General features: G+C 37.6%; 1 protein-coding gene across 1 annotated transcript in view; it reads left to right on the plus strand.

The window, feature by feature from the left end:
• Window positions 1-26,485, plus strand: part of PDGFC (platelet derived growth factor C) — a 138,159-nt gene extending 111,674 nt beyond the window's left edge. Inside the window, exons 4-6 of the mRNA XM_064449817.1 lie at window positions 17,886-18,093; window positions 23,946-24,163; window positions 24,835-26,485. Coding sequence (XP_064305887.1) covers window positions 17,886-18,093; window positions 23,946-24,163; window positions 24,835-24,951 — 543 coding nt within the window. The 3' untranslated portion in view covers window positions 24,952-26,485. The remainder of the gene's footprint in view (window positions 1-17,885; window positions 18,094-23,945; window positions 24,164-24,834) is intronic.
• The last annotated feature ends 219 nt before the right edge of the window (window positions 26,486-26,704 follow it).

Here is a 26,704-nt window from a genome sequence, read left to right on the forward strand (position 1 = left end):
TAATTAAATACTTAGAAAAAGTGATCTCCTAATCAATCGAGAATCCCCAAAGGGAACCAGGAACAAACACCTCTTGCACAGCACACAGGATGTGAATTTTTCAGTATGGCTATTTTATACCCTGCTCTGACTATGTCATGTGCAGCATTCTGTCTCCAATAAGTCTGTCATGAACCATGGCTTCCTTGCAGTAAGGCACTTGTACCTTCCACTGATACTTTCTGCTGCAAGAAAATCATGGCACCTCTTTTCAGTTTTCTGCTGTGTATTGAGGTTTAGAGGAGAAAGAGAAAATAATAGTCAGGTTGCCCAAGGGGAGTAACTGGCAGCAGTTATAATGCCAAATAGTCATGGTTGGATCATTCTGTTTACCAACCTTATTCCTGTGGTTTTTGTCAGGAGAATAATTATATTTTAAAGTTATTCTAACAATGCATCAACTTGGATTTATTGTTCATGCAATTTTAATCTTCATTATTTCTAGTCATATAGTGATAAGCACACTATTGACATTGCAATAATAGATAACGTTATACTTTCCAATTTACAGGCTTTTGAAATCTTTGGATGTCTTGATTCTAGTTCTTCTTTGTCATACAGGCAGTGTGACTGGTGGCAGACAGATTTTTAAAGAAGCAGTTCCCATTGCCTTCAACAGGAAATATTAGGTATTGGAGTCTGAAAAGCAATGACCACATCATCAAAATAATGGCTACATTATCGAAGTTTAAATAGATTATTGGATTTTTGAAAGTATATTGAGAAATTAATTGGCAAACAATTGTTTCCCTATATGGGTTTATTACACTGAGAATAATGTTCCGCCCAGTGAGATCTTATTTCACAGTTGCTACCTATTCTTCTAATTTCCTAACTGAGTGAATTATACACCATGGACCAGTTTCAGCAATGACGTAAAGATTGCCTGGAAGAATTTAACTTTGATAGTAATTGGGTTAAAACCAGTATTGATGTTATCATTCTCAGATCACAATCAGTGTTTATCTCAAAAAATTGGTTTAATATTCTATAGAAGTGGAATAGTGGCAGAAAAAAAAAAGAGTTGTCAGCATTTTAGTTATTTACTAAAACATCCTTGTTTCTCAGAATTCTTTTACAATGCAATAGTTGCTAAGGTAACCCTTCTCTAATACTAATACATTGTTTGAGGAGAGAACATACCTTTAATTGTTAAACAGCAAAATGTCCTCTTCTGAATTTTTAACTGGAATGTTAACTTAAAAAGGGAATTTTTACTCATCTAAATTCAGCCATATTATATTAAGTTTATGGTGATGTACTTGAAATGACAGTTTGTCTCCCCTCCCATTCCACAAGTCGTTTGTGCTCACACATCTGAATTTGTTAATTCAAATCCTTGCGTTTGTCCAGTGGGACTGCACAGGTAGTCTGAAAGATGTAAAACAACTTCAAATTAAATAGTAAATAGTGGAAGAAAGCTAAGAACACGCTCATATGATCTTCTTGGCAATTAGGTATCATCAATGTGTAATAGTGTACAAAAACAGAAAAGATTTTTCTCAAAATACTAGATTGACACTTCAGTAATGCATGGCAGTCATCACAGCTAATTTACCCGACTTGCTTGACATTGCTTCATAAGTGTAATTTATGCAGTATATCTCAATTACGTTTCATTTTTGGTATTGAGAACCTTCAGAAAGGGTTTTTATTCTTATTTAAACAAACAGATCATCTCATGGGGCTTCACTGTGCAGGGCAGGTGGAAGAAATCCCACGAGCAGTAGCCACGCAGATCTCTTCAGCGAATGTTTGTGACCAGTGTTTCCTTGCAGAGTTGTTCACCACCCTCCCCACCACCACCACCACCGCTTCTTTTTTCCCCTCTTCTGTGGCAGATTGTAATGTTTGTCCCTCACGCCCAGGAAAAAAACTTACTAAGATACATACACAGTGATCAGTGCTTGTAAGTAATGCCTTTTTTAATGTCACCTTAATTCTTTTTTGGTTTATTTGTGAAACAGTGCTTTGTCAAGCATTCAAAGGAGTGTTTTCAATCATATGGTTTTGAAGCACACTTTCTGTCTTGATCAAAGGATAGACCTGTGGTTTGCCAGTACCTCTCAGTCTAGTAGGCTAATGCAGAAAAAAAAATTTGGGTTCAACAGAATGAAAGCAATGTCTGCAGTTCATTGGAAAATCATATTTTTTATGGGCTGGAAAATTCAGGTGGAACCAATGCTTCACACTTTGGCTCTTTATTTAAACTGATAATAAACCACGCATCTAACCACTTCCTAGATTGCGATGAATAGCAGCCTGTGAAACCACAATTAAGTAAAGCTTAGAAAACCACAGTTTTTGATGTCTGTGTTCTGTAATTAGTTCCATATATTCTACATGAAATCAACAGAAACACCTAGTATTCCTGAATCAGTGAACAGGAAAATAAGAGACTGAGGGAGAAAATAATTTAAGTACAAACACAAGCAAAAAAAAATGTTTCAGTGTGTAAATATTCATTTTCAACTGGGTGTTAAAAATCCTTTTGTAAAAAGGTACGTGTGAGAATAGAATAAGCAAAGCTTCTGTGGAAGGCTTTTCAACTCTCAAAATTATACCTTTGAAATTATAACAATTTGCTTTTTTAAAATGTGGTAGGTAGAAAGTACTCTGTGAATGAGCTAAGATAGTGCAGCATTAGTGTGTGGCACTTCCTTTTTTTTGTGCAGATAAATATCTTGACTTTGTAGCTTTACAGTGCGGTGAATGTGCAAGAACAGCAAAGGAATGGGAAAGGAGATGCAGCTGTGTGCGGGCAGAGGGAGATCCCTTTAAGTCAGTGTGATAGTGCTAGTAGTTCTGATTGCAGGACCAGGGCCATAATCGGTGCCTGAGGAGACTCGTTTAAAACATCACAAGGATGATTAATGGCCTGGTTGAAAACATACGTCACCATGATTTTTCCATCATTTCCATTACAGAGAGCGCCACCCTTATGCAAATTATGTTAGCCAGCCCTAATTAATGTAATTTCTTATTAAAAAAATAAATCAAAAGACTTGGTCTAGTTGACCAGACCAGTTAGAGGTAATTTTGGCCACTTCTTTGGACAGTGACAGTGTTATAACCAAAGCCCTTCCAGGCTTAATGGAAGTCAATTGATTTACTGGCAGTCCTCAAGAGAATGAGATTTGCTCTACAGCATACATGATTTGTTAATGCTATGGGTTTATTACTTGGCAGATTTAATCTTTCGTTCTTTTCTTTTCTTTTTTTTTTCCACATGTGTCAAGGAAAGGGCTGAGAAGGGGTTGTATTCATAAAGGAAAACATTATGTATTTATGTATTATAATAAAAATAATTAGACTGTTTCAATTATTTTTTTAATAACACCAAGAATGAGGCTGAGGCAGTTACTTGTAGAGATGCCTTAAAATTCAAACTGTTCCGTTTTAATAGATTTGTTCATGCTGTAAGCAGCACAAAAATTCATGGGAGCCTTCTAGAAATAGAGTGAAGGAGTCTGCTTTCAAACCATCTTTGGAAGATCCATTTAAAATAGGGGCCATAGCGATTGAAAAAGTGGAGCATGACAGAAATGCATCTCCTTTTATTTTATAGCTGATGCTAAAACCATCTTCTTAAATGGGTTATATTACATACTATTTTGAGGCTTCAAAGACACACTAAATGGTACTGCCAAAGCAGCTACTGCTGCTCCTGAGGAACCAACTTTTATTAAAAACCCATGACTTCCTACTTTTCTTCGTGAGAAAGTGGTTAAAGTCCAAAATTGGAATACTTTCATTAATTTTCATATTCTCATTTGAGTTAAGGGCCTGTGGGTTGACATGTGACAAAAAAAACCCTCCATATTTTTCTACCAAATATTCTTTGTTTAGGTATACAGGCATGCAGTTACTGTTTTTTATTACAGCATTAATAGAATAAACTTAAAGGGTTAAAATGTACAAATGGAGGATGTACAATCACAGAGGAAAAAGGTGTATTGGAGTTCGGTATTGTATACAGAAGAATTTGGGGCATAGCCTAGTCAATAGTGCAGATTTTAGAATGATTTAGGATTACTTTGTTTCTAGAATTCAGCATTGTCCTTGGCATGTTTTTACGTGTTTTCTAGAAACAGTGAGGTTACCAGAGAAATTATGTGTAATGCAATCACAGAAACCCAAGGTTGGAAGGGAACTCAGGAGGGTCTTTTCTGAGCCATTGTCCTGCTCTAAGCAGGGAGAAGATAGGCCAAGCTTGCTCTTCCTAGATATTTGTACTGTCCTTGAAGATCAGGGACAAACATTTTAGAGATTTCTCTGATCATCTGTTGCAGTGCTTCACACAGTATGACATTTTTTTCTAATGTGTAACACAAATCTTTCCTGTCACTGATGGACTAGGCAACAGCTGATCATCTGAGGCTCTCATTACGTTTTTGTTACCACATCTACTGTCAGCCTAGTCTTGTCAAGATCAAAGAAACTTGTATCACTCAATCTTATATCATAGTTCATGTTTCCCTTTCCTTCTTGCTTTTCCTCTGAATATTCCCTTTCTCTCTGCCTAAATCTTACACGTGCTGAAGATATATCTGAACACTGTATTTCAGCGGGACCTCTCTAGCAGCTCAGTAATCTAGCTTTATGGTGCTGATCTGAAAGACATTTGCCTTTTTTGTAGCAGGATCACATTGTCTCCTGTTCAGGTTTTGGTGCCCTGTAACACTGTTTATTCTACTTCAGATCTTCTATACTTACGATTTTGCATTTATGCTTTTAATGTTTTACTCCTAAATGCAAGAGGGGTTTGGAATTTTTTTTTAATTTCTTTTATTAAGCATACTTTCCCAATTAATTTTGTCTTTTAGTTGTTGTGTAATCACATATACTATGCTTGTGTGCATAATATATGTGAAAGTATAATGGGGTAACATGAGATGGGAATTAAGTGGACAGTAGGTAGGTAGAAGTGATATAGCTGAATATTAAGAGTACGTCAGGACAACATTATGGTTATTGGTATAGAGCTATAAAAGCTAGCTCACAAATTTTAAGTCTGGCTTATTCAAATGGTGTGGGAATCTTTACATGGGCAATGTAGCCATAGTCTCTACCGTGCTTTTTGGGTTGCAATGTGTACGTTACATACAAAGCAAACTTAAATAAGACAAACAGTACAAAATATTCTTCTTCACAAATCCTAAAATCTGGTCAATCTCTAACGTGTTTGATGACACTAAGAACTGATACATGAGTACAGAGCTGAGGTTCCTTCCCTGTAAAGTAATGTTTTGCTCCAGGACTTTCTACCTTCAAGGCAGGACAAGCTCTGATTTGCAGTGTCTGCTGTACAGGAATGTTGGGTGTGTTCCTTTTATTGTGATATGAAATGAACAGAACCTGTTGTGGAATGCAATTTAACATGTATACCAAAGGATCAAATGAAAACTGCATGTACTGTAGAAGACATTTTCATTGTCCTTGCCAAACACACTTTCCAGTTGTAATAAACAGTCATTCCTGGTGTTTAATGTTTGATGAACCTCCTGTGAACCTACTGGGATAAGTAAACATTTTCTTAACAACAGCTACCCATTTCTAACACCTAGAGGGAATTTAAAGAGCAGTTCCTTCCCTGACTCCAAACACATGCTTGTTGTTCCATTTGGCTAAGCTTTTTATAAGTATTCACGTATTTTGAGTAAAATGAGTAATTTAAAAAAAGGTCTGCAAACATGATGTCCTTTAATTATGGCTGACCACATCCCCTGTTATAGCAGAATACAAAAAACTTTTTTCTATTCAGAACAGCTGCGTTTATGTTGACTATTTATTCCTTATAAACTGTCCATCAAGTCAGAACTAGAGCTTTGTGTACAGAACAAAAAAAAAAAAATCACAAATCACAAATGTAACAGATGCAAGTGTGCTTACTGCATGAATTTTGGGTGTGTGTATAAATGAAGTGATTATTAATCACGGTAACCCCATTTGCAATAAGATTTGAGCAAAGATTCATTGTGCTACATCCATGTGCTCACTGCGTTCTGATTGTGGGAATCTCTTTTTGCATGGACTCATTTGTGCACTGAGGCTTTTAAATCGCTGATTGCTCAATTGCAGTGATATTCCTCCTTTTATATGATAATTTCACATTTTAAGCATAATTCAGATTGTTCTGTTGCAAATCCTTCTCCTAACGGAAGTAAAAGCTATTCTACATTTCGGCCTACAACAGGTATGTAGTCAGGACTTGCACAGTATCAAAGTTTCCGTGAAAGTAGTTAATCTGTTGTAGGATTCTTTTGGTTCTCCCTTTCTGCTAAACTTCAGCTAAATCTTGCAGTGAGGTGTCTCTGTACACTAAATATGTCTTTTGATCTGAACTTTAAACAAAACTTATTAGGATCTCATTATAAATACAGAGAAAAGAGATTCTCTTTCTTGCTGTCTCTGTGATTGATATATAATTCGTTATAAGGTTTCCTTTCTAGAAAGGAATTGCAGGTGTAACACAGCATTCATCAAAATAGGACATTCTAGAAAATATCATTTAATGGACAAGTATATCAATTGCAATGCTACTATACTATATATAAAGAAGAATTAATCAGATTCACGTCCTAGAATGAAGGTGAATATATAGCCTGTGTTGGATAAGGTATATAATAATAGTTATACATCTACACATTTTTGCATTTAAGTTTATATCACAAAAGGAAGGTAAAGTGTTTGTTTACACCAGCGTTTGAAAAACACTTCTTATTCAGGTGTCTACTCATACATGCATTCAAGTATCTTTGGACATCCATGAAAGAATATTTTAGTGCAAAGTGTTGCCATTACTGTTATAAACACTCATGAAGTACCCTACTGCCTTAATAACAAGCTCTTGAGGTAACTTTTTTTTTGTTTTGTGCTTGAATTGTGCTTGTTACTATATAACAAGGTGGTAGTGGGCGTATACAGAAAGCCATGAAGCAATGAAAGAATGAAGTAGTTTTAGAAGGGTCTGTAGAGTTCTCTCTAGCTCCTCAGTGAGAGCAGTATGAGAAGGAAACAGCAAGTAATCAGAGTTCTGCCCTGGCGATAGGTATGAGACTGCAGCTGGCCTTTAACAATGAGAGATGACAGATAAGCAGAGGGTAAACTTTAAATGTCCTTAAATACTATGATGAGTAGTTTGTATAGTAAGGAAGAGTTGATAGGAAGGTGCTAAGATAGGGAGGGCAGTTTAGGAAAGTACTTTGTGTTTTCAAAACCTGGCATTCAGGAATCAGAAGCAGTACCGTGTATGTTAACCTACTGTACTGAGCAAAGGTGTGTCACAGCAGAAGCCTGCTGACATCTGCTACAAGTGATTCAGACAAACTTTTAGCAAATGCTTATAAAGGACACATATTCACTCACACGTTCAACACATTGAAATGATTTATTGCAGCTGTTAATTTGTTTAGGACACTGTTGTGGTTTAGCCCCAGTCAGCAACCCAGCACCACGCAGCCACTTGCTCACTCCTCCCTGGTGGGATGGGGGAGAGAATCAGAAGAGTAAAAGTGAGGCAACTCATGGTTTGAGATAAAGACAGTTTAATAGGTAAAGCAAAAGCTGCGTGTGGAAGCAAAGCACAACAAGGAATTCATTCACTCCTTCCCATGGGCAGGCAGGTGCTCAGCCATCTCCAGGGAAGCAGGGCTCCATCACGCGTAACGGTTACTTGGGAAAACAAATGCCATAACTCCGAATGTCCCCCCCCTTCCTCCTCCTTCCCCAGCTTTATATACTGAGCATGGCATCATATGGTATGGAATATCCCGTTGGTCAGTTGGGGTCAGCTGTCCTGGCTGTGCCCCCTCCCAGCCTCTTGTGCACCCGGCAGAGCCCGGGGAGCTGAAAAAGTCCTTGACCAGTGTAAGCGCTGCTTAGCAACAACTAAAACACCTCTGCATTGTCACCACTGTTTCCAGCACAAATCCAAAACACAGCCCCACGCTAGCTACTATGAAGAAAATTAACTCTATCCCAGCTGAAACCAGGGCAGACACTTCTGTAAATATATGAAACAATGCTGTCAGACTTGGAGATGATGGTGTCTTAGATGTTGGGGTTTTTTGCTTGTTTTAGCACTATCCTGCAAGTCAAAGACATATTGCAGGAATTTCTCCAAACAAAGATTTTATGAGATTGGGGTGAGAGAAACTGTACTTCAGTAAATTATTTTGGGGCTTTGTTTTACCTATACACAGTCTGTTTTCAGCAGGTACTTTATATAAATGCACACACACACTTTGACTCTTTAAAATGTGTATATAGATATTAGTATTGCCTGTAGTCTGAATTAGACTAAATCTTTTTTTAAGTGTTCAAATAATACAAGAAAGAAAACTGTCTACTGGGTTTTAACTGTTTAAGTTGCAGTTGTAGTCCGTCTATGTGCACGTGCAAGAGGTAAATAAATGTCTAGTTAGTTTTAAATGTATTGCGTGTTTGGTTTGAGAATGTTATAATGCAAATTTCTCTGAAGTTCAGAAATAAAAATATTTTGCAGTTGTTACTAGCGTACAAAAGGTAGACCTTTTCTTATGGCATAAATACATATACTTTTATGGAGCGGGGAGAGCTCACTGTAAATTTTGGTTAAAGTCTCATTTAGAGGAGAGAGATACATAAACAAGAAGGTAATGCTCACTAAAAATTTCGGGTTAGCAAGTAGTTATGGTTTAGCTATTACTCTTCTACTAGTATACTTTATAGGATCCAAAACCCAGGGATTATAGACCGAAAATCAGTTTGCATATCTACAGTAATCTGAAAACAACATAAAAGACAAGTTATTTGAGAGAGGAACTTACGATGAAAACTGACATACTGATGTCACTTTGAAATTTTTTATGCCATGGAGATACTCTATGCCATAGCTGTTTTATACTATTAGACCTGATTTATTACAGACTAAGTGTTTGTTTTTAAATGATCCCCATTCAGCTCAGTGCATCAGGACACACTTTCAGCATAAGGCTGGGTGTTTGGCTACTGAGTCATAATATGTCCACGTCATGAGAGGTCTTGCATTTCCTTCAGTCTTCTATCTAGAATCTTGTCATTCTGCAGTATGGCCGCAAATTCGTAATGTATGCAAATGTAGTAAAAAACCGATGGCAAAGGTAGAAAGGCATCAAAGCTTGACTTCTTGCAGCTAGCAGGCTCAATCTCCAAGCTGTACAGAATCTAGGGTTTGCAGGGGTTATACGCTTCGTGGTTTGAGACCTCTGCAGTTGCCAGAGATGCTGGCGACGCAGCGTTCCAGCAGAATTCTTTGTACCTCTTCCTTCCTTAATTAAGCAAAAGAATAAATCAGTGAATGAAAGCTTTTGCCCAAAAGAGTACAAGAATCATGGGATCATTTTGTAGAAAAACAAATACTTTCAGTAGAGGACGAAAGAGAGAAATTTAGTAATTCTGCAGTGCTTATTAAATTCTGATGCAGTATTGTGCGCTGCTTCAGTGAGGCTTGCCAGATGACAGAAAAAAATCCATAATTCCATGCAACTGTAAAGATAGTTCTCTGTGTATATATTTCCTAGGAATAGAAAATGCTACAACTACTATGATGAAGTGTATTGACAATAAAGTCTTCCATACAATACAGTGATGTGAGCATTAGTTTTCTCCTTTTTGCCTTTAAAGTGAGGTAGTGTGGATTATTGCTGATACATGTGATCACAGGAAAAAGCAAAATGTATTCTCATACGTATATACACATACATATATGTGGAGCAGAGAGCTATGAAGATAACCAAGGGACTGGAGCATCTCTTATGAGAGGCTGAGGGTCCTGGGTTTGTTCAGTATGGAAAAGAGAAGACTGAGGGGGGGATCTTGTTAATGCTTATAGATATCTGAAGGGTGGGTGTCAGGAGGATTGGGCCAGACTCTTTTCAGTGGTGCCCAACGACAGGACAAGGGGCAATGGGCACAAGTTGGAACACAGGAATTTCCACCTGAATATGAGGAAAAACTTCTTTCCTGTGAGGGTGCCAGAGCAGCGGCACAGGCTGCCCAGGGAGGCTGTGGAGTCTCCTTCCCTGGAGACATTCAAAACCCGCCTGGACGCATTCCTGTGCCTCCTGCTGTAGGTGTCCCTGCTCAAGAAGGGGGGTTGGACAAGGTAATCTCCAGAGGCCCCTTCCAACCCCTACCAGTCTGTGATTCTGTGTACACATATGTGATTATAGATCACTAATTTATTGAGAGAATTAACCAAATCACTAAAGTTTGGTGTTTTGTTTTGGTTTTTTTGTTTTTTTTTAAATGGCTTCCAGAAGTTATTGCCATTAATGCCATCCTCTGGGATTTTATGAACTTGCTCTAGATAAATGTCATCTTTGTCTTCATAAGAGTGGCTTGTTCACAAGTGTGAATTTCAAAGGGTGTCAGGGTGCACAGGCTTCAGGCAAAAGCTGCAATTTGCCAGGAGAACGCTAATGATTAGTGCTATCCTGGGCTATTTTTATGCTGCTAATTTCCTTGAGAGCATCTCCGTGTTGTTTCCAGCACAATTAGGATTCCAGCCCTTCTCTGTGGACTGCACAGAAACTCTGTTTGGGGGAATATTTCAAACTTTTAAGAAAATAGATTTTCATCTCAAAACTTTAACCTGAGGAAATGGTAAGCTGCTCCCTACACTACTTTTAAGCATCTTTATTCTTTTATTCACACCTGTGACAGGCAAAGACAGAAAGGCACAAACACATTCACTTACCCTTGTGACCTTTCTCCTGTTGGTGGTTACAGAAAGGAGGGTAGAAATTATGCGTAATTTGGGAAGCAATGCGTAAAGTGCCATAACAAAAATACTGATGCAGAGTCTGGAAAGCAATCTCTGTCTGGCTTTAAGACGTATATTGGTGCAAGAGCATGGATACTCAGCAATAAAGTCCTCAGTGAGATAAAAAGGAAAGCCCTGCATGCATATAAAGAGAGGCTGGACAAGTGTTTGATAAGCAGTTGTAGCACTGTTAAGAGCAGAACATTTAGGGAGCCTGTGAAAGGCAGAGAGCTAGAGGCTCAGTAAGGAAAGAAGAGGCTGTCATTGTGCATTCTGGATTTCATGTGCAGTAGCTGATTAAAGTGGGGAGGATTGGTACCCCTACCTGTATGTCATTCGACTAGCAGAAGTTACATCCCTGAAGTGAGGATAGCTGAACGAGATGCATGTTTACTTCAGTGCCACTGGAGCTTAATTTACCAGGCTACCTACTTAGCAGCCCTGAAGCTGCTGTGTCGTCTCTCATGCAACTGTCCTCACTGCTGTGACAGTGACTTCAGCTAAAGAAGTAGCGCTGCAGTGGATGGGAACTGCACTGGCCTTCCTGGCTTCCATCTCTGGAAGTAAACATTCCCTTCATCCTTGCCTTATTCCCTCACTTTGGCAGCCTGAATTATCTGCCTTTGCTCCTTCTTTTTTTCATTCCTTTGCTGGAGGTACAAGAGGATGATCCTGGAACTGGATTTCTCTGCTTCAGTGGTTGTGCCTGGCCCAGCTACAGATGATCTCCACTTTCTTCTACATTGCTACTTGAACAGGGCTAATATTTTGCATAGCACTGGTGCAGGTTAATGTTGCACAGAGATGTCTTTACAGGTGACAGACTTTCACAAATGGATTTCGTTTTGTGTACTGCATACAATCGAGCAAATAAAAGTTTGTGCTTTTTCAGGTAGGTCTAGAGGCTTTTCACAGTTATTACTGCATGTACTTACGGGAGAAAAGAAAGAGCTATTGTTATGCCAAGAAGCTTCTATGCCCTCAGGGCAAACTTGGAAAAAGTTGGATATCTGCCCTCCTTCATAGCATCTAATGGTGCTAATAGGAGGGCTACCTCTGATTATAAATGAAGAAAACAGGCTTTATTGTGTTACAAGAATGTGCTTGTACTATTAGTTTCAAAAGCATATCTCTAAATCTAAGCAGGACTTGGAGTGTTCCTACATAATAATAATAATAATAAAAAAGCTGTGAGGCTATTTCATTAGAAGAAATACGTTACTTCTTTCAAAGTACTGATCCTAGTTGGTTTTCAGAGGAGGGGAGGTTCCTCTGAGGTTTTCTTTGTTACACAGTCCCTTCTAGCCTGATTAAACCATACAGATGTTTAATAGTTTCTCCAAACTCCGCCAACTTACAAATGGATTTTCACTGAGAAACTGTTTGACAATGTTTTCTTCAGAAAAGAAATGAAAAAGATGAGGTTTCCTTTTGTGGGGAAGGAATTATTATTATTCACTACTTCTAAATGTCCTGTCATGCCAAGTATTTGATTAACTTGTTTTTGTTGTTCCAGTCTGAACTCAGTGATTGCATTATTAAACATGAACTTCCTCACCTGAGCTGCAGCAAACGAACAAAATTACTTCTTGCCCCTCTTTTAACTGGAAAAGGCTAGTGCCAGTACCTTGACAGTCCTATCCTATGAGATAGGAGCAAAAGGAAGGTTTTGCTTCGATCATGATGGTGCTTAAGAGCTGGTCTTGTGTAGATTGTAGGTGAATGCTGTTCTGAATTATTTTTGGAGCAGGTTCAGTGCAAGTGAAGAACAGATGGATAGTGGCAGAACAGGAAAGGTTATAACATACAGTCTATCTAAAATACTTCTGGATGCTTCAGATAAACCAATAATAAGCATCTAATAAATGTTTATTGTATTCATTCTCTCACAGAACTTGTGAGATCAAGGAATTGCATTTAAGTTCATTTTACAGATTTGATAAGGCTGTGTTACAAACCTCCATGCTATGAAATTCCTGGTGCCAGAGTAAATCTAAAAAAGTTTGTGTTAGTGGCCACTGTGCTTTTGGTTGTGATGGCTTAGCTGTTGGAGGTCTGTGCTGTGAATAATATTGTGGTTAAAGAAAAAAGGAACTGAGAGATATTCTTTTTCAGAACGATTACTTCTTGTTTATAATGCAGCCACATACATAGTCATGCTGGCATAGCAAGGCAGTGCTACTGCCAGATGCTTTACTCCATGAAGCTGTGGCCTAAATACTCTGCTCAGGATCATACAGGAAATATGTGTCAGAACAAGAAGTTAATCACAGTCTTCAAGTTAGGCTACATACTAAATCATCTTTTAGGTTTGAGCTTCAACTAGCTAATTTCAAAATCATTTGTTACAGTTTTTGTTCAGATTTACTGCTTCGCTGATGGTCGCCTTCATATTCTATTGATAAGTGTCCTACCCTTTCCCCTTTGAGAAAGAGGCTAGATGGAGTAGCTTTGACTCCTTTAATAGGGCACAACTAACATTATGAGCACCCTGAAATGCATTTTACTCCCTAAGTTTCTTCTGGGGTACTGTTGTATATAATCTTCATGGCTGGATAGTTTTGTGAAGTTAGTCTTTGTATTATTACCTTCCTTTTTTCCAAGCCCATATCTTAAACTGTTGCCTAAATTTGGTCCTATTTGCCTGTCTTTTATGCTTGTAAACTCCTTAGGGGATTTCTATAAGGTACTTGTTTTGATAGAGTGAAGTACGCATACAAAAATACAATATAGGTCTGTCTAATGACCTAATGACAATTCTGTTTCATCCAAAACTAATTGTCATTCTTGGCTATTCAACAGGGCAGCAGAAGCCCTGTTTTCTGCCCTGGTTTTCATCCTAAATAATTTAACTAACCATAAAGATGCAACTGTTTGGCTCTATCTTGGTTTTAAACACATTTATTCTTATTAAGGTAAATTGAAATTGTTTCCTGGGCACAGAAACAAAAGCCACAGACTGTTTTGTTTATTAGAGGAATCACATTAAAATACAGACCTTGTTGATGTGTTTTTCAAATCTGTCTTGACAGAAATTATTCATGCTCAGGCAAAAGAATAAAAAAGGTGATGTCAAGCCTAAAACATGGTATTAATCAAGGATGTGCTGCTATGACAGAGAAAGTGTTTACTATTGATTAGTATTTATTGTAGAAAACCTTGGAGAACAACACTTCCCAGTAAGTGATCTCCATCAGGAAAGCTATTTTGGGTAGCTGCTATACCTAAGCAAGGGTCTGCTGTCTTGGGTTATGTCTCCCCTGTCAGATAAAGAGATGTTTGTTATATGAAAGGTTGATTATGTGCTACCTGACCTGTTAGGGGAGACATGATATAGTTCTACAGAGTAAGTTAGGTGATGCCAGCTATAGAATAGATGTAGAGTTGACAGATAGTTACTTCACTGTAAAGTCATCTTTATTGTCTCCATCAACATTGTGCAGCAAAACAGCTAGAGCTTATTGGTGGTCCTCCTGTGAGGCTTTCACATCACTCTTCTGGAGTGAAATTGCATCTCTGAGACCTACGGAGTACTGGTGTCATCGCACTGCACAGAGTGTGGCTTGACAACCTCAGTTTGTGTCAGGCATTCAGGGGGAGGCAAGGGTCAGAGCAGGAATGTTGAGAGAGATGTGGATTAAATTCTAGGCACATGGCTTTTTATCTGACATTATTTAATTGGAAGGAGTTACAATAGAAGTGAGGGACTTGCTGTAAAGTGAGGCAAAGTTCCACTGAAAGAACATTCCAGCATTTTGAAGTTGCAGTTGTGATGCTACGTTTCAGAGTTATGCTGAAGTTTTGTATTTGCTTGTTCTAAAAGGTATTTCCTGTCAATGAAATGGAGTTTTAATTTCTTGCATTAAGTAATTTCTGTTATCTTCTCTGAGACTAAAACCTTACTGCAGTTGTAGACATTGCCTGTAGAACACCGGAAAAACTTTGAGAATACTAAGTGAAATTATAGATGATATAAAATTCCAAGACATAATTTTATTGAAGGGAAGGAGTACCATTTATGCTGCCCTGGATGTTCTGTCCAAAAGATTTAAATTGTAAAATAAATAGTGCCTATAAGTAAGTGAAAACAATGTAGAATATAATTTGAATTGCTCTTTATATTAAACAATTTATTGAATTGAGATTTCGTGAAGGTTATTACATTATAAATTATGGCATTTATAGCTTTATGATATGAATTATCTTTAATTTTTGGTACATTTTAACTGTCATTTAAATTGACTACATTAAGAGGTTATTGGGAAAAACATTCTTAATCTTGGTATTTTAACTACTTTATTATAAAATGTTCATCTTCGAAGTTGTGCAATTTTGCTGTTTCAACTACTTTGGTTTGCTGTAAGAATGATTAGAAAGTGATGACAACTTTAATTGTGTTGCCATTAAGCGCAATGATTCACCATTTCCTCATAATGTTTTAACTCAGGAAAATGCCTGCTGAATCCAGAATAACATAAATTGATGGGTTAGTTCCTGTATATGTATTGCTAAGTGTGCATGTTCTAAGTTGTGAATGTGGAAATAGATTCTAGACCAATGGATCTTCATCTGGAATCCATCTATTTCAGTGGCAACAAAAAAAATCCCAGTAGAAGTGAGACACTGAAGTAAATTCTTCAGCCAGAAACAAAAGATAAAGTTTGGGGTGTTGTGTGTCCCCCCCACCCCCAGGTACTAGTTCTACCATTTGATCCTTATTTTGTTTTTTACCTTAGTAAACCCCTACACCTTCAAACCAGGAAATGTGACTGTTACAAATGCATCATTGTGGAGAAAAACAGGAAGAAAAATTTTGGAATATTTATTTTTTTGACCATCTGAATTATAGTGTCACAGCACTATTTTGAAACTTGCTGAGTAGCATGTTTTGCTAAAGGCAAATATTTAAATTATAGACCAGAATCTGTTGCTTTATTATCATAACCTAATAGATGGATCAACATATTATTATTTTTAATGGGGCCAGTGGAGAGAAGAGAAAAAGAAATATTTTAACTTCGGAAATCTACTTTCATCCAGAATGGGAAGAAACTACTTCACTCACTCTATTGGAAATGCTGCTAGATTAGCAAAATGACAATATGGTAAAGTTAAAGTAGCAGCACACTAGATCTATGTTTTGTATTATCTTTGCAAGACTCCCGGTTAAAAAGCAACACAAATCATTCTAGTGACTGCATTTCTTGAAGATGGAGAGAGAAAAACCCTTGAAGCAAAAAATGGGAAGGGCACAGTGGTTACTTCCATTTGCTGTCCTTTCAACCACATATTTAGCTGAAACCAAAACTGCATATTTAATAGAACTGAGAGCACAGAAAGGAAAATATAATTACTGGTATGAAATACAGCTATCACAGGCATATGTATTTTTGAAAACTGCTATTTCGTGTGTAGTGTTGCAAGGATTGTTTTATTAAATAATTTTTCCTGCATAAGTGTTACATTTCTCAACAATTTCTCTGATCATTTTGAAGAGGTAAATGAATAAAATTGATCTGACATTATGGATGGAAAAAATTACAGTATGGATACACTTCACATTAGGGTACTGAGAGTGCCATTTTGACTCTAAATGGTGTGAGGATTTTTAAGTATGTGTAAATATAGATATATAAAAAGACATATTAATAAATATATCAATAGAAAAATATGTAAATGTTGTGCAGTACTAACAGGCACTGCACAGGGAACGGACTAGAAGCATGTTAGTTCACTTACTGGAGGAACATTCAGTCCTTCATTCTTAATATGTTGTAGGGTTGTAGGAAAATTCAGCAAGGGACCTCAGGAGGTCTCTAACCCACTGCTCAGGGTGGGGTCAGTTCTGAGGTCACACCATTGCTCAGGGCTTTATTCAGTCAGGTATTGAAAGCTTCCAGTGATGGATACTGCACAGCCTCTCTGGGCAACCTTTTCCAAAACCTGACTGTACTTACAGTGATTACGTTTTCCCTAAATCTTATATGGACCACACTTGAAAGCAGTGATGCGTGCAGCATTGCTCATTTAAGTTCAAGATTTCTTGTCCTTCCCATCCCATAAATCAGCAGTAATTTAAAATCTTTCTTCATCCTTCTGATATGGTCCAGATAAATTGCTCCAGTGTAGTACTGTGGACATAATCTCTGTAGTGATGTCTGCCTGTAGAAAAGCCTAAAGAAACTTGTCGTGGTGCAGCAGCAGCTTCCAGCTTAGGCTTCCCTTCCTGCCTTTTTTAATTCTTTTGAAAATACGAATCAATGCATAATTTTTAAACAGATTGTAGAGTGAGAAAACCCAGAAGTCTCACTTTGCTTGAATTGCCTGTAACTGAGTAACCCTGATCCAGTGAGTTTGTCAGTGAGATCTGTGCTGCAGGAAAGTACATAGACTTTTTCAGTACTCAATTTCACTATTGAAGTACTTTTGATATCCTTGGGAACATTTTTTTTTCTTCCTAAGGGAGAAATAATTGTAGTTGTTATTACTCTGTTAATTATTGTTTAACCAGAAACATGATTCTTAGTACCGTATGAAGCACAACTGGTGCTTTTTTTCATCTATGGATGAGAGCGGGAATATTTGCTATTTTTGTACTAGGGTATGTTCGTATTTTACATTGAAAGACAAGAAGACAAAGATTGTGGCTAGGTATCATAGGAAGGGCAGCACATGAAATATGTGATTCCTCAGATTTCTAGAGCGTTACAGTAATTGCCTGTAATGGGGCCATATTTTCAAACCACTCTGTTCTGTTTCTAAAATCTTGTCCGTCACTCTGAACTTCTTCAAAGAACAGGTATAGTGGCATGCTATCTTAAAGGCTAGAAATGTAAGAAGTGGGAAAACTGTGTAGTGGAAGTTTGTTTACACTTATCGCTGAAGAATAATTAGGTACTTTTTGACTCTTGTCATTTGTCTTATTAGGTAAACTGTACATTGGAAACAAGCTAGCCACTTATAAACTTTCCCAGCTATGTAACTTCATAAAGTACAGCACTTCATCAAAGCAGATCCATTAACCCTCTGACTGGTACTCTTCTCTTGGCTTTGATTGCAGCACCACACAGAAGCACCTAGCCCATCATTGCTCCCCCCATCAGCTTTACCGTTAGATGTATTAAACAATGCCGTTGCTGGATTTAGTACTGTGGAAGAACTTATCCGGTACCTTGAACCAGATCGGTGGCAACTGGATTTGGAAGATTTGTACAGGCCAACGTGGCAACTTCTTGGAAAGGCATATATTCATGGGAGGAAATCAAGAGGTAAATTTCTCTTCTGTCTGGCCTTGCAGCTTTCTACAGATGTGCTTTCTTAACAAAGAAACAGTAATTAAGAGCATTCTTCACCTTGAATTTTCATTCTGTTAGATATACAGCTAGAATACGTCAGAAGTATAGCAGAGATCATTGTTCTTAGCTATTCTTACCCTTATATTATCTGAAAAAGGACAATCACTAAACTCAAAACCTAAAGGAATTGAGCAGGATAAAGTAACAAGGGGCGGGGGGGGCGGGGGGGGGGACACGACAGGACAGAAACAGAGAAACAGGTAGGGTAGTTTTGTGTAGGGAAGCTGGGAGATCTTTATTTCCAAAAAGTAGCAGGGCATCTTGGCTGGGTGACGTACTCTAACTTAGTGAGTTTCTTTTTTTATGGAGGGCAAAAACTTTATTTTTTTGTTTGGGGTAGGTAATTTCTTACACTTACTACGTCATGTGAATGTTTGGTTTAGTTCCTTAGAATTGTTCCGGTCTCTACACCATATGAATTAAGACCAATTAGCTAAATGTTTCTCTTCCATGATATCTCATGAAATCCCTGTGTCCATGTCAAGTTTGATCATGCAGTTGTCAGTTTATGTATTTCAAGACTTGAGGAGCTATTTCTTGTTCAGCAAGTCATTTCCTTCCATCTACATTTGACATTCATGAATTTTCTACCACGTAGCATCTAGATACTGCCCACTATTTCATGTTTATGGATTCCATGTGGATGGGTAGCATGCAGACAATACCTCCTTCCTTGCCCACCATACAGCATGAAAATGAAACCATATGAGCATAAGTTAATAGACTCCTCTGTTGACAAATGTAAACTAGATTATCATCCAATCAGCAAGAAAAGGGAGGAAGTGAAACCTTTCATGACTCAAATTTAAGTTTTTGACAGCTAATTCTTGGATCAGAGTCTAAAAATCAACCCTTCTACCCTACCTGTATTGCTACAGCTATGCACACAGCAACAAAATCAAGAGTTAAAGAGGAGGAAGTCTCTTTAAAAGCTTTCAGCAATGGACCATGCCTTTCAGATAGTCATTTAACACTTTCCTAATTAAAGAGATTCAGTATTTGCCAAATGTATGCCATAAGCGTACAGTAAGTGGGAGAAAACCAAAATGTAATTTGTGAAACCTTACATAAACTAAAATGCAGGGGTTGGATAACATCTATATAGACAAAAGCAACTCCCTGCAAGACATATCTTAGAAAGAAACTATCAGAGTAAATCTTTTAAAGACTTCTAATTAGATGCTGAAATAGATTTTTCCACTGAATAAACATATCATGGTATTGCCACATTTATCTTTAAGAGACCACCCTCAGACTGCATTACCGAGTGTGTAATGTAATAGCCTGAGGCAGAAAATATGTCCAGTTGAGATGACATAGTATTAACTGTTAGGTCTATTGAATAGATGGGGAAAGCAAACCTTTTTTTCCCTTCTATTTTTAATGTTATTCCTTCTAGTAGTATGTTCACTGTATTTAAAAACCTTTTTAAGAAATGTTTGGGAGAAGTACATGCCCTAAAATGTTTGGGTTTTTTCGAACTCTTTGATTCTATAATTAGATCAGTTTTATTTTTGCAATATTCCAGTGTAAAAGCTAAATTGCTCTCCTGCTTTCATAGACAAACATCCGTTTACATCTAGATTAAATGAAAATGTAATTAAAAGTGTATGTTACTTTATGTAGAGTATTGTCCTCTACTCCTACTTAATAATTCATATGAAAAAGACTATATTTAGACAACCTAAATTCCACAGAACTTCTGTGTCTGATGTTTTCCCTGGATAAAATGCTTCCAAAAACTTCTAGCCAGGAAAGAAGAAACACCAAGTTCAGAGGCTTTGATGTCTAAATATAGTCCTAAATTCTTTCATAATATTAAACATACTTAAAAATAAAATATATTTTGCTGTGCAAAAAAACCCGATTCCATCACTTCCCGCAGAAATCTATGCATAATCATTAGACCATATTCTGAAGTCTGCTTAAGAAGAGAGTCAAGAGAGTCACAATCCAACCGTAGTCCTTAGCAGATACTTTTCTCACATAGTTATATGACCTTTTTTTTTTTTTCTTTTTTTTTTTTTTACACTCCTCACTTGGGGTTTTGTAACAGCCTTATCCTGTTGTAGGGGCCACTATGAAACTTTCACTCCCAGGAACATCTCCAAGGTGCTTAGGAATGAAAACCATCCTGCTGCTATCTGTGCCCACACACAAGTACCTCAACCGGAATTTAATTTGTTTCATTGACTTTGAGAGCAGCACCCAGCTGGAAAAATGTGTTGGGAAAGACTGTTCCCCACGGTACTTGATACACGTCCCAGAAGATGCCAGACAGTTGCATTGCCAGTTGCAGAACACAGTTACTTTCAGGCTGGTGCGAACATGAATTACTTCAGTTCTGTGTGCTAGTGAAGGCACACTTTTGAAATAGACTGTACTCTAGACCTACCTGCATGTACATTTTTTTCTCCCTTTTTTTCCTTATCCCCATATTTTTATTTTAGTGTTTCCCATTCATGTGCTACTGCAGAGCCTTCCACTCCTCCTGAGCTAGTGCTAGACAAAAGAACTTTGATTGTTGTGTCAAACATGATACATGAGTGGAAGCCAAGTTGGAGGAGTGTTTAAATGTTCACATTATAACAGGTACTGTAACTCAGTGCACTTGGGAAATCCACGTAACCTTTTATTGTGGTTAAGTAAACACTTTTAAGGGAATATATACATTCTCTCATCTAACTTTGTGTCCACAGTGTGCTAAAATAAATTTTGGACAGACGGATACTCTTTGAGAAAATAACAGCTTCATTCACACACTTCAAAGAAGTGATTATATAAGCAATAGATAAATATGCCACAGACCTTTTAATGAAATTGAATTACATAAGGTAGGGCAAGGGTTCATTGTGAGGTATAATAGCAATATACCTTAGTACATTGTAAAGCATGGAAACCAAACGTGACATTTTTCATCTCTCCTGAAGCCTGCTGTAACAGTGAGGCACACTAAAACCTATCTGCCAAGAGATAATTGTATGTTCTTCCACAGAACTTTTTTAAAATTTGGGCCTGCAGGTCTGAGGGGTTCAGTTCAAATTCATTCCAATTTTGTGACAAAATGTGTTATACACTTGGTGCACCTTTTAGTGCATTGCCCGTTTCTCTACGCTATAACCACAGCTAGTATCAGGAAATGAAAGGATTTCTCAACTGCTGCCAGTCGGCAGGAGGTGACGGGGAAGCACACCACCACACGGGCATCTCTCTCCTGCTGGTTGGTGGGCTTGCTGGAAGAGGCATCAGTGCCCAACTCCCCGTTTCAGTTTCTCATGGTGAAGGGCTGAGCAGCAATGGTGTTAGGACGCATAAGCTTAGCTTCTTGAAATTTACTGTACCAAGCATGTCAGTCTCTGTAGAAATCTGCCAGTAGAAAGCACTGGCAGAGCTGGCATTTCTCTCATTGTGGTTTAAGCACTTTATCCTCATTCAGACAGTTCACTTATATGTTTGAAAACCTAACAGGAGAAAGAAGTCCTTGATTAATGGAGGTAGGCATGTCCACCCTCTAAATGGCTTAGTCTAGAGCTATTAGCTGATCAGAAGAGCTTAAATAATTTCTAATTTCTCACAGTGAATCTCTCCCTGGAAGTTTTGTGTCTCTTTTCCTCTGCTCCCATCTCAGCTTTCTCCAAGGAATGCTCTTGCAGTGTGGGAGGCAGGCTGGCGTCCTATCAGAAACTTTATTGGAGTTATTACACACTCCTTGCTTTTAAAAATCAGATTGTTTATTTAGGAGACTGTGTTAACCTGATAGTGATGGAATGAAGTGCCTCAGCTTGGCATTCACTGCAGTCAAGTGCCAGCAGAGAAAGGGCTTCAGTGTGTTTCACTGACCTTTCACAACAATAAACCCTTACTTATGGATCCCAGTATATGGATATGATCTGCAAAAGAAATGTTTGAAGACTCATGGAATGAAATTGCTGCCCAAAGATCTGCTCCGGGGACAGGACTAGTGAGCATTTCTACTAGAGAAATGCAGCTTCTAAATTATCTTTATTTCTTATGTGTTTAAATAGAGTTGAAAGGTATTCTCTTGCTTTGATAGGCTGAAGTTCTCCTTGGTGACCTCTAGAGGCTCTTTACATAGTCAGTAGAGGGGAAGAAAGGTATTTCTCTAGAGGGTGATTCAAATCAGGAACATATTTTAGCTTTATTTTATATCTTTTTATTTACGAACTGCTAGCAATAGCTATACAATATTTGTCAAGTAATATCAATACACTGGGATTTTTTTTCCCTAGTTTCTTCTTGATTTAGCTCAAAACAAGTTGGTTTAAAGCTCTTCGCTGCTTTGTTCAAGATCTCTATTTCAGTTATCTCAGTAGCCGTATTATCCTAGGTTTTTCTTTTTCCTTGCTTCTTTTTTTACCAGATAGAGTACCTCTGTGACTTAGACATTACTGCTGTTCGTTAATGGCGGTAGGTTTGGAGAGAAACAGTTTAGACAAAAGGTCCCAGATCGTGATCATTATAGTCTGGCTTTTCTGAAATAAATGAATGACAGAATCACAGAATCCCAGGTTGGAAGGGACCTCAGGGATCATCTAGTCCAACCTTTCGAGGAAGAGCACAGTCTAGACAAGATGGCCCAGCACCCTGTCCAGCCAAATCTTAAAGGTGTCCAACGTGGCCGAGTCAATCACTTCCCTGAGGAGATTATTCCAATGGGTGACTGTCCTCACTGGGAAAAATTTCCCTCTGGTGTCCAATGGGAATCTCCCCAAGAGCAACTTGTGTCTGTTCCCCCTTGTCCTCTCCATGTGAAATTACATTCACCACAGTAAAAAAAAGTATTTTTTTTTTCACTGAACCAATCCAATTTTTTTCAGTCTCAACTGCCACTTTCAAGGCATGTTATTTCTTGGCTATGCAGCTGAAGGTGAACCTAAAGGAGCTTGCCCTGTTTTAGATCTTTTCATGAGCTTGCTGTTCAATCATTGGTCTAGTGAAACTTTAGCGTGATACAGTGAAAACAGTTTATAGAGAAACTGGTGCCAAACATTTGTATCTTTAACTTGCACTTCAAGTTAGCTGCTTACAAGGAGGAGCTGTATTTTATTTCAGATACATCAAGTGAAAATGAAACCTAGAGAAGGAACAGTAATTCATATATGTGCTGCTGTGAAGGAGGAGGGGGAAAATGGAGCTGTTAATAGTTATATAGATACACACTTATTTGTTGTCTATACAGTATTCGCTGATGATGACATAACTTCTTGAAATTCTTAATCCATAGAAGTGAGTTCCTCTTAGATACAAATGGTTTGATTCTTTCTTGTACTTATATCACCCATGCAAAGATGAAATAATGGAAATTTTAGCAGGGAAGAAGTTTGAATGCTTTATGCAAATGAATGTAAAATGTGTTCGGAGGTTTGCAGGATTCTTAATTGCTGTGCGTGTGTTTCTCCAATCCAAAATCAATATAGAGTAGCATCACTGGAGCTCAGAGTATGAGCGTGAACAAAGGTTGATTTAAGAAAACACTTATTGCAATATAGTAGCCAAAGCTTGCTTTGTTTAACTTGAACCAGCTCTGCCAGAGCTATGAAATAATTGAATAGTGCTATACAATGATCATTCTGTTTAGGTTTCATGGTATTCATATAACTGCAGTATTATACTTGTGTGCTGAACCTGTACTACCTGCACAAAAATGAACTTTCCTCAAGGGTTCTGCACTTCTGAAGCTGGTTTACCACCAGTGAAGCTGGATTACGAATCAGAAAAGCACCAGTTTGTTTGTCTTTTTGCAGTGGTTGATCTCAACCTCCTAAAGGAGGAGGTGCGGCTGTATAGTTGTACTCCTCGCAACTTCTCAGTGTCACTGAGGGAGGAGCTGAAGCGAACTGACACCATCTTCTGGCCATTGTGTCTTCTGGTAAAACGTTGTGGTGGAAACTGTGCCTGTTGTCATCAGAGTTGCAATGAGTGCCAATGTGTACCAACAAAAGTCACCAAAAAATACCATGAGGTAAGCACTTTTTTTACATTCACATGTTTGGAAATACTGAAAGCCAATTAAGGAATTTGTTTTTACTGTAGCAATGCACCAATATTAATATTTTTAAAATTTAGGTATTGCACTTAGTACATATTATTACAATTTTAATGAGGTGTTACATAAAAAAGTAATATCTTCCTTGTTAAAATATTTTTTCTGTGAAACTATTAAGTCATTCCTGAGGTATTTGTTTACTGGTGCAGTTCAGACACATCATAACCACACCTCCTTGTTCAGCTTTCTCTAGTGGAAGATGTGAACTTTATGAAGGAACAGATATCTGTCCATTTCCATGGTTATAAATCTATAGCTAAAACTGTTTACAATAGAATTATCTAATAATTCCATTGGGTTAAATCTACTATCAGCCCTTAAATAAAAATAAGTAGAAATATGAATCTGCATGACTCTCCTCTTTGATAAAAGCAAGTATCTGTTCAACATGTTATAATCAATTTTTTAAAGGGCTTGAGGTAAAAGCAAAAATAATAATTAGTGGGTGGAATAAATGAAGAAATTCAGCTGAGGAAATCCTGTTTTTTTCAGTAGGCTTCCTATGATCCAGTGTGTTTGCAGTTTATAGTCTAGGTGTGTGATGAAGCACTTGCTGTTTTCTTGATGCTTGGCTTCTTCTCCTTCAGGTTCTTCAGCTGAAGCCAAGGATTGGCGTCCGGGGATTGCATAAATCATTGACAGATGTACCCTTGGAACACCATGAGGAGTGTGACTGTGTGTGCAAAGGGAATACTGAAGGATAAACATGATTTAATTGTGCTGTTTTCTTTCAAAGCACATTCAATCAATGGCTGATTCTATTATGGGGCTTGTGCATTATCTCCTTCTGTAATCTCAGTTGTTTGCTTTGGGGATCTTCCATCTTCAAGATTTACAGTGAGCTCTAAAAAGAGGAGAAGCCAAACTGGGATTATATGTTGTGCGACATCTCTGTTTGGAGGCCCAGTGAAAGGATGGGAGAAAGGCATCAATGAGGGATTTAAAATATATGTATTGTTTTTGTCCCCCACAATTTTCGTGACAATACATGGATTTATAATTTAGGAGTAAAAATAAAGTTAGAAGGCTCACATCATGGAGACTTGATCCTGCTGGCTGTCTCACTCCTACAGCTCCAGTACGTCTGGCCTCTGGTTGAAAACACCTGAAATCTTTCTTTCTGTGTTCAACTACTCCTATGTACTCTAAATCAAAGCGTTCTCTGTTGTATAAGCTTGGGTTACAACAGACTGTCTTGGTCCCAATTAAACCTAATTTTTCTAATGCTGGTAGGAAGGACTGGATTTTTCCATATGCTCTAGTAAAGCTCCTGCCTTTTAGGAAGAAGACTGGACAATAACGTGAGCTAAGGAAGCAAACATTGAAAAGAACAGCGCCTTTATTATTACTACTATGGCTGATGATTTTTTGTTTGTTTGTTATTTTTTATCGTGTACATTTTTATACTCTCCTTTTGACAATATAACTATTTGCTTTTCTAAACTTGTTAAATATATCTATTTTTACCAAAGGTATTTAATATTCTTTTTTTATTACAGCCTAGATCAACTATTTTTTAGTTTTGTGAGACTTTAAAGCCAGATTTATACAGTTGGAGGAACAGAGATGTGGTTACAATGGGAAAGGAGCATGATCTCATTGCAGTTTGTTGCTACACAGTGAAAAAAATACAGTTTTTTACCTGGATGCACAGTAATAATAAACAGAGTTGCGTGGATGAAGCTCTAAGCTTGCTAGCTCCATGACATTGAAAACATGAGGGACAGACATTACTATAAGTGGTTTCAGAAGCTGACTCTAAAAAATTCCCTCTCTCCATTCTGGCCTTTGTTCTGGTAGAAAAGAAATGAGCATAGGTAGATGCATTCTGGCTTTGTGTAACTCTTTAATTTCGTTAAAGTAGGATGATCTACAATATCAGAAGAGAAGCCCAGTGGCTTGCAGCTTCATGATGCATCATGGCCATGGGAAGGCAGCCTTGTTAACGTTGAAGTGTATGGTTTTCCATTGATGGTTATAGCTGTTTAAGTACTTGGTCACTCACAGGATCATAACACTCTTCAGTACAGTTTTATGAACTATGGTTTTGTTCTTCTGTACATTATATTCTTTAACCAATACACTTATCCCACCCTATGCAAATTGAAAAGGAAACAGTAAAGTATTTTGCTTGTAAAATGCTTTAACATTATGCCTAGTTTATTTTTTTGACTATTGGATTTGCAGATTGTAATGAATCACCAAATAAAGTAATGATGCTAATTTTGGGAGAATAAACGTTTCTGTGTGGTTGCATATTTGTATCTGTTCAATACACAATAACAGGAAAAGTTGAAGAGGGTGATTTTCTACATACCATTTTGAAAGTCAGTTACGAAAACAAAAGTCTTCTGTTACTGAGACTTCCACTTGCTTTATTAATTCTGCTTTACTGTAAATCCACAGGAAGAAAAAGGGGAAAGGAGGAGTGTGATGCTATTTGTATAAACATTCAAA

The sequence above is a fragment of the Phalacrocorax carbo genome, chromosome 4 (assembly GCF_963921805.1).
Source record: "Phalacrocorax carbo chromosome 4, bPhaCar2.1, whole genome shotgun sequence".
NCBI lineage: Eukaryota > Metazoa > Chordata > Aves > Suliformes > Phalacrocoracidae > Phalacrocorax > Phalacrocorax carbo.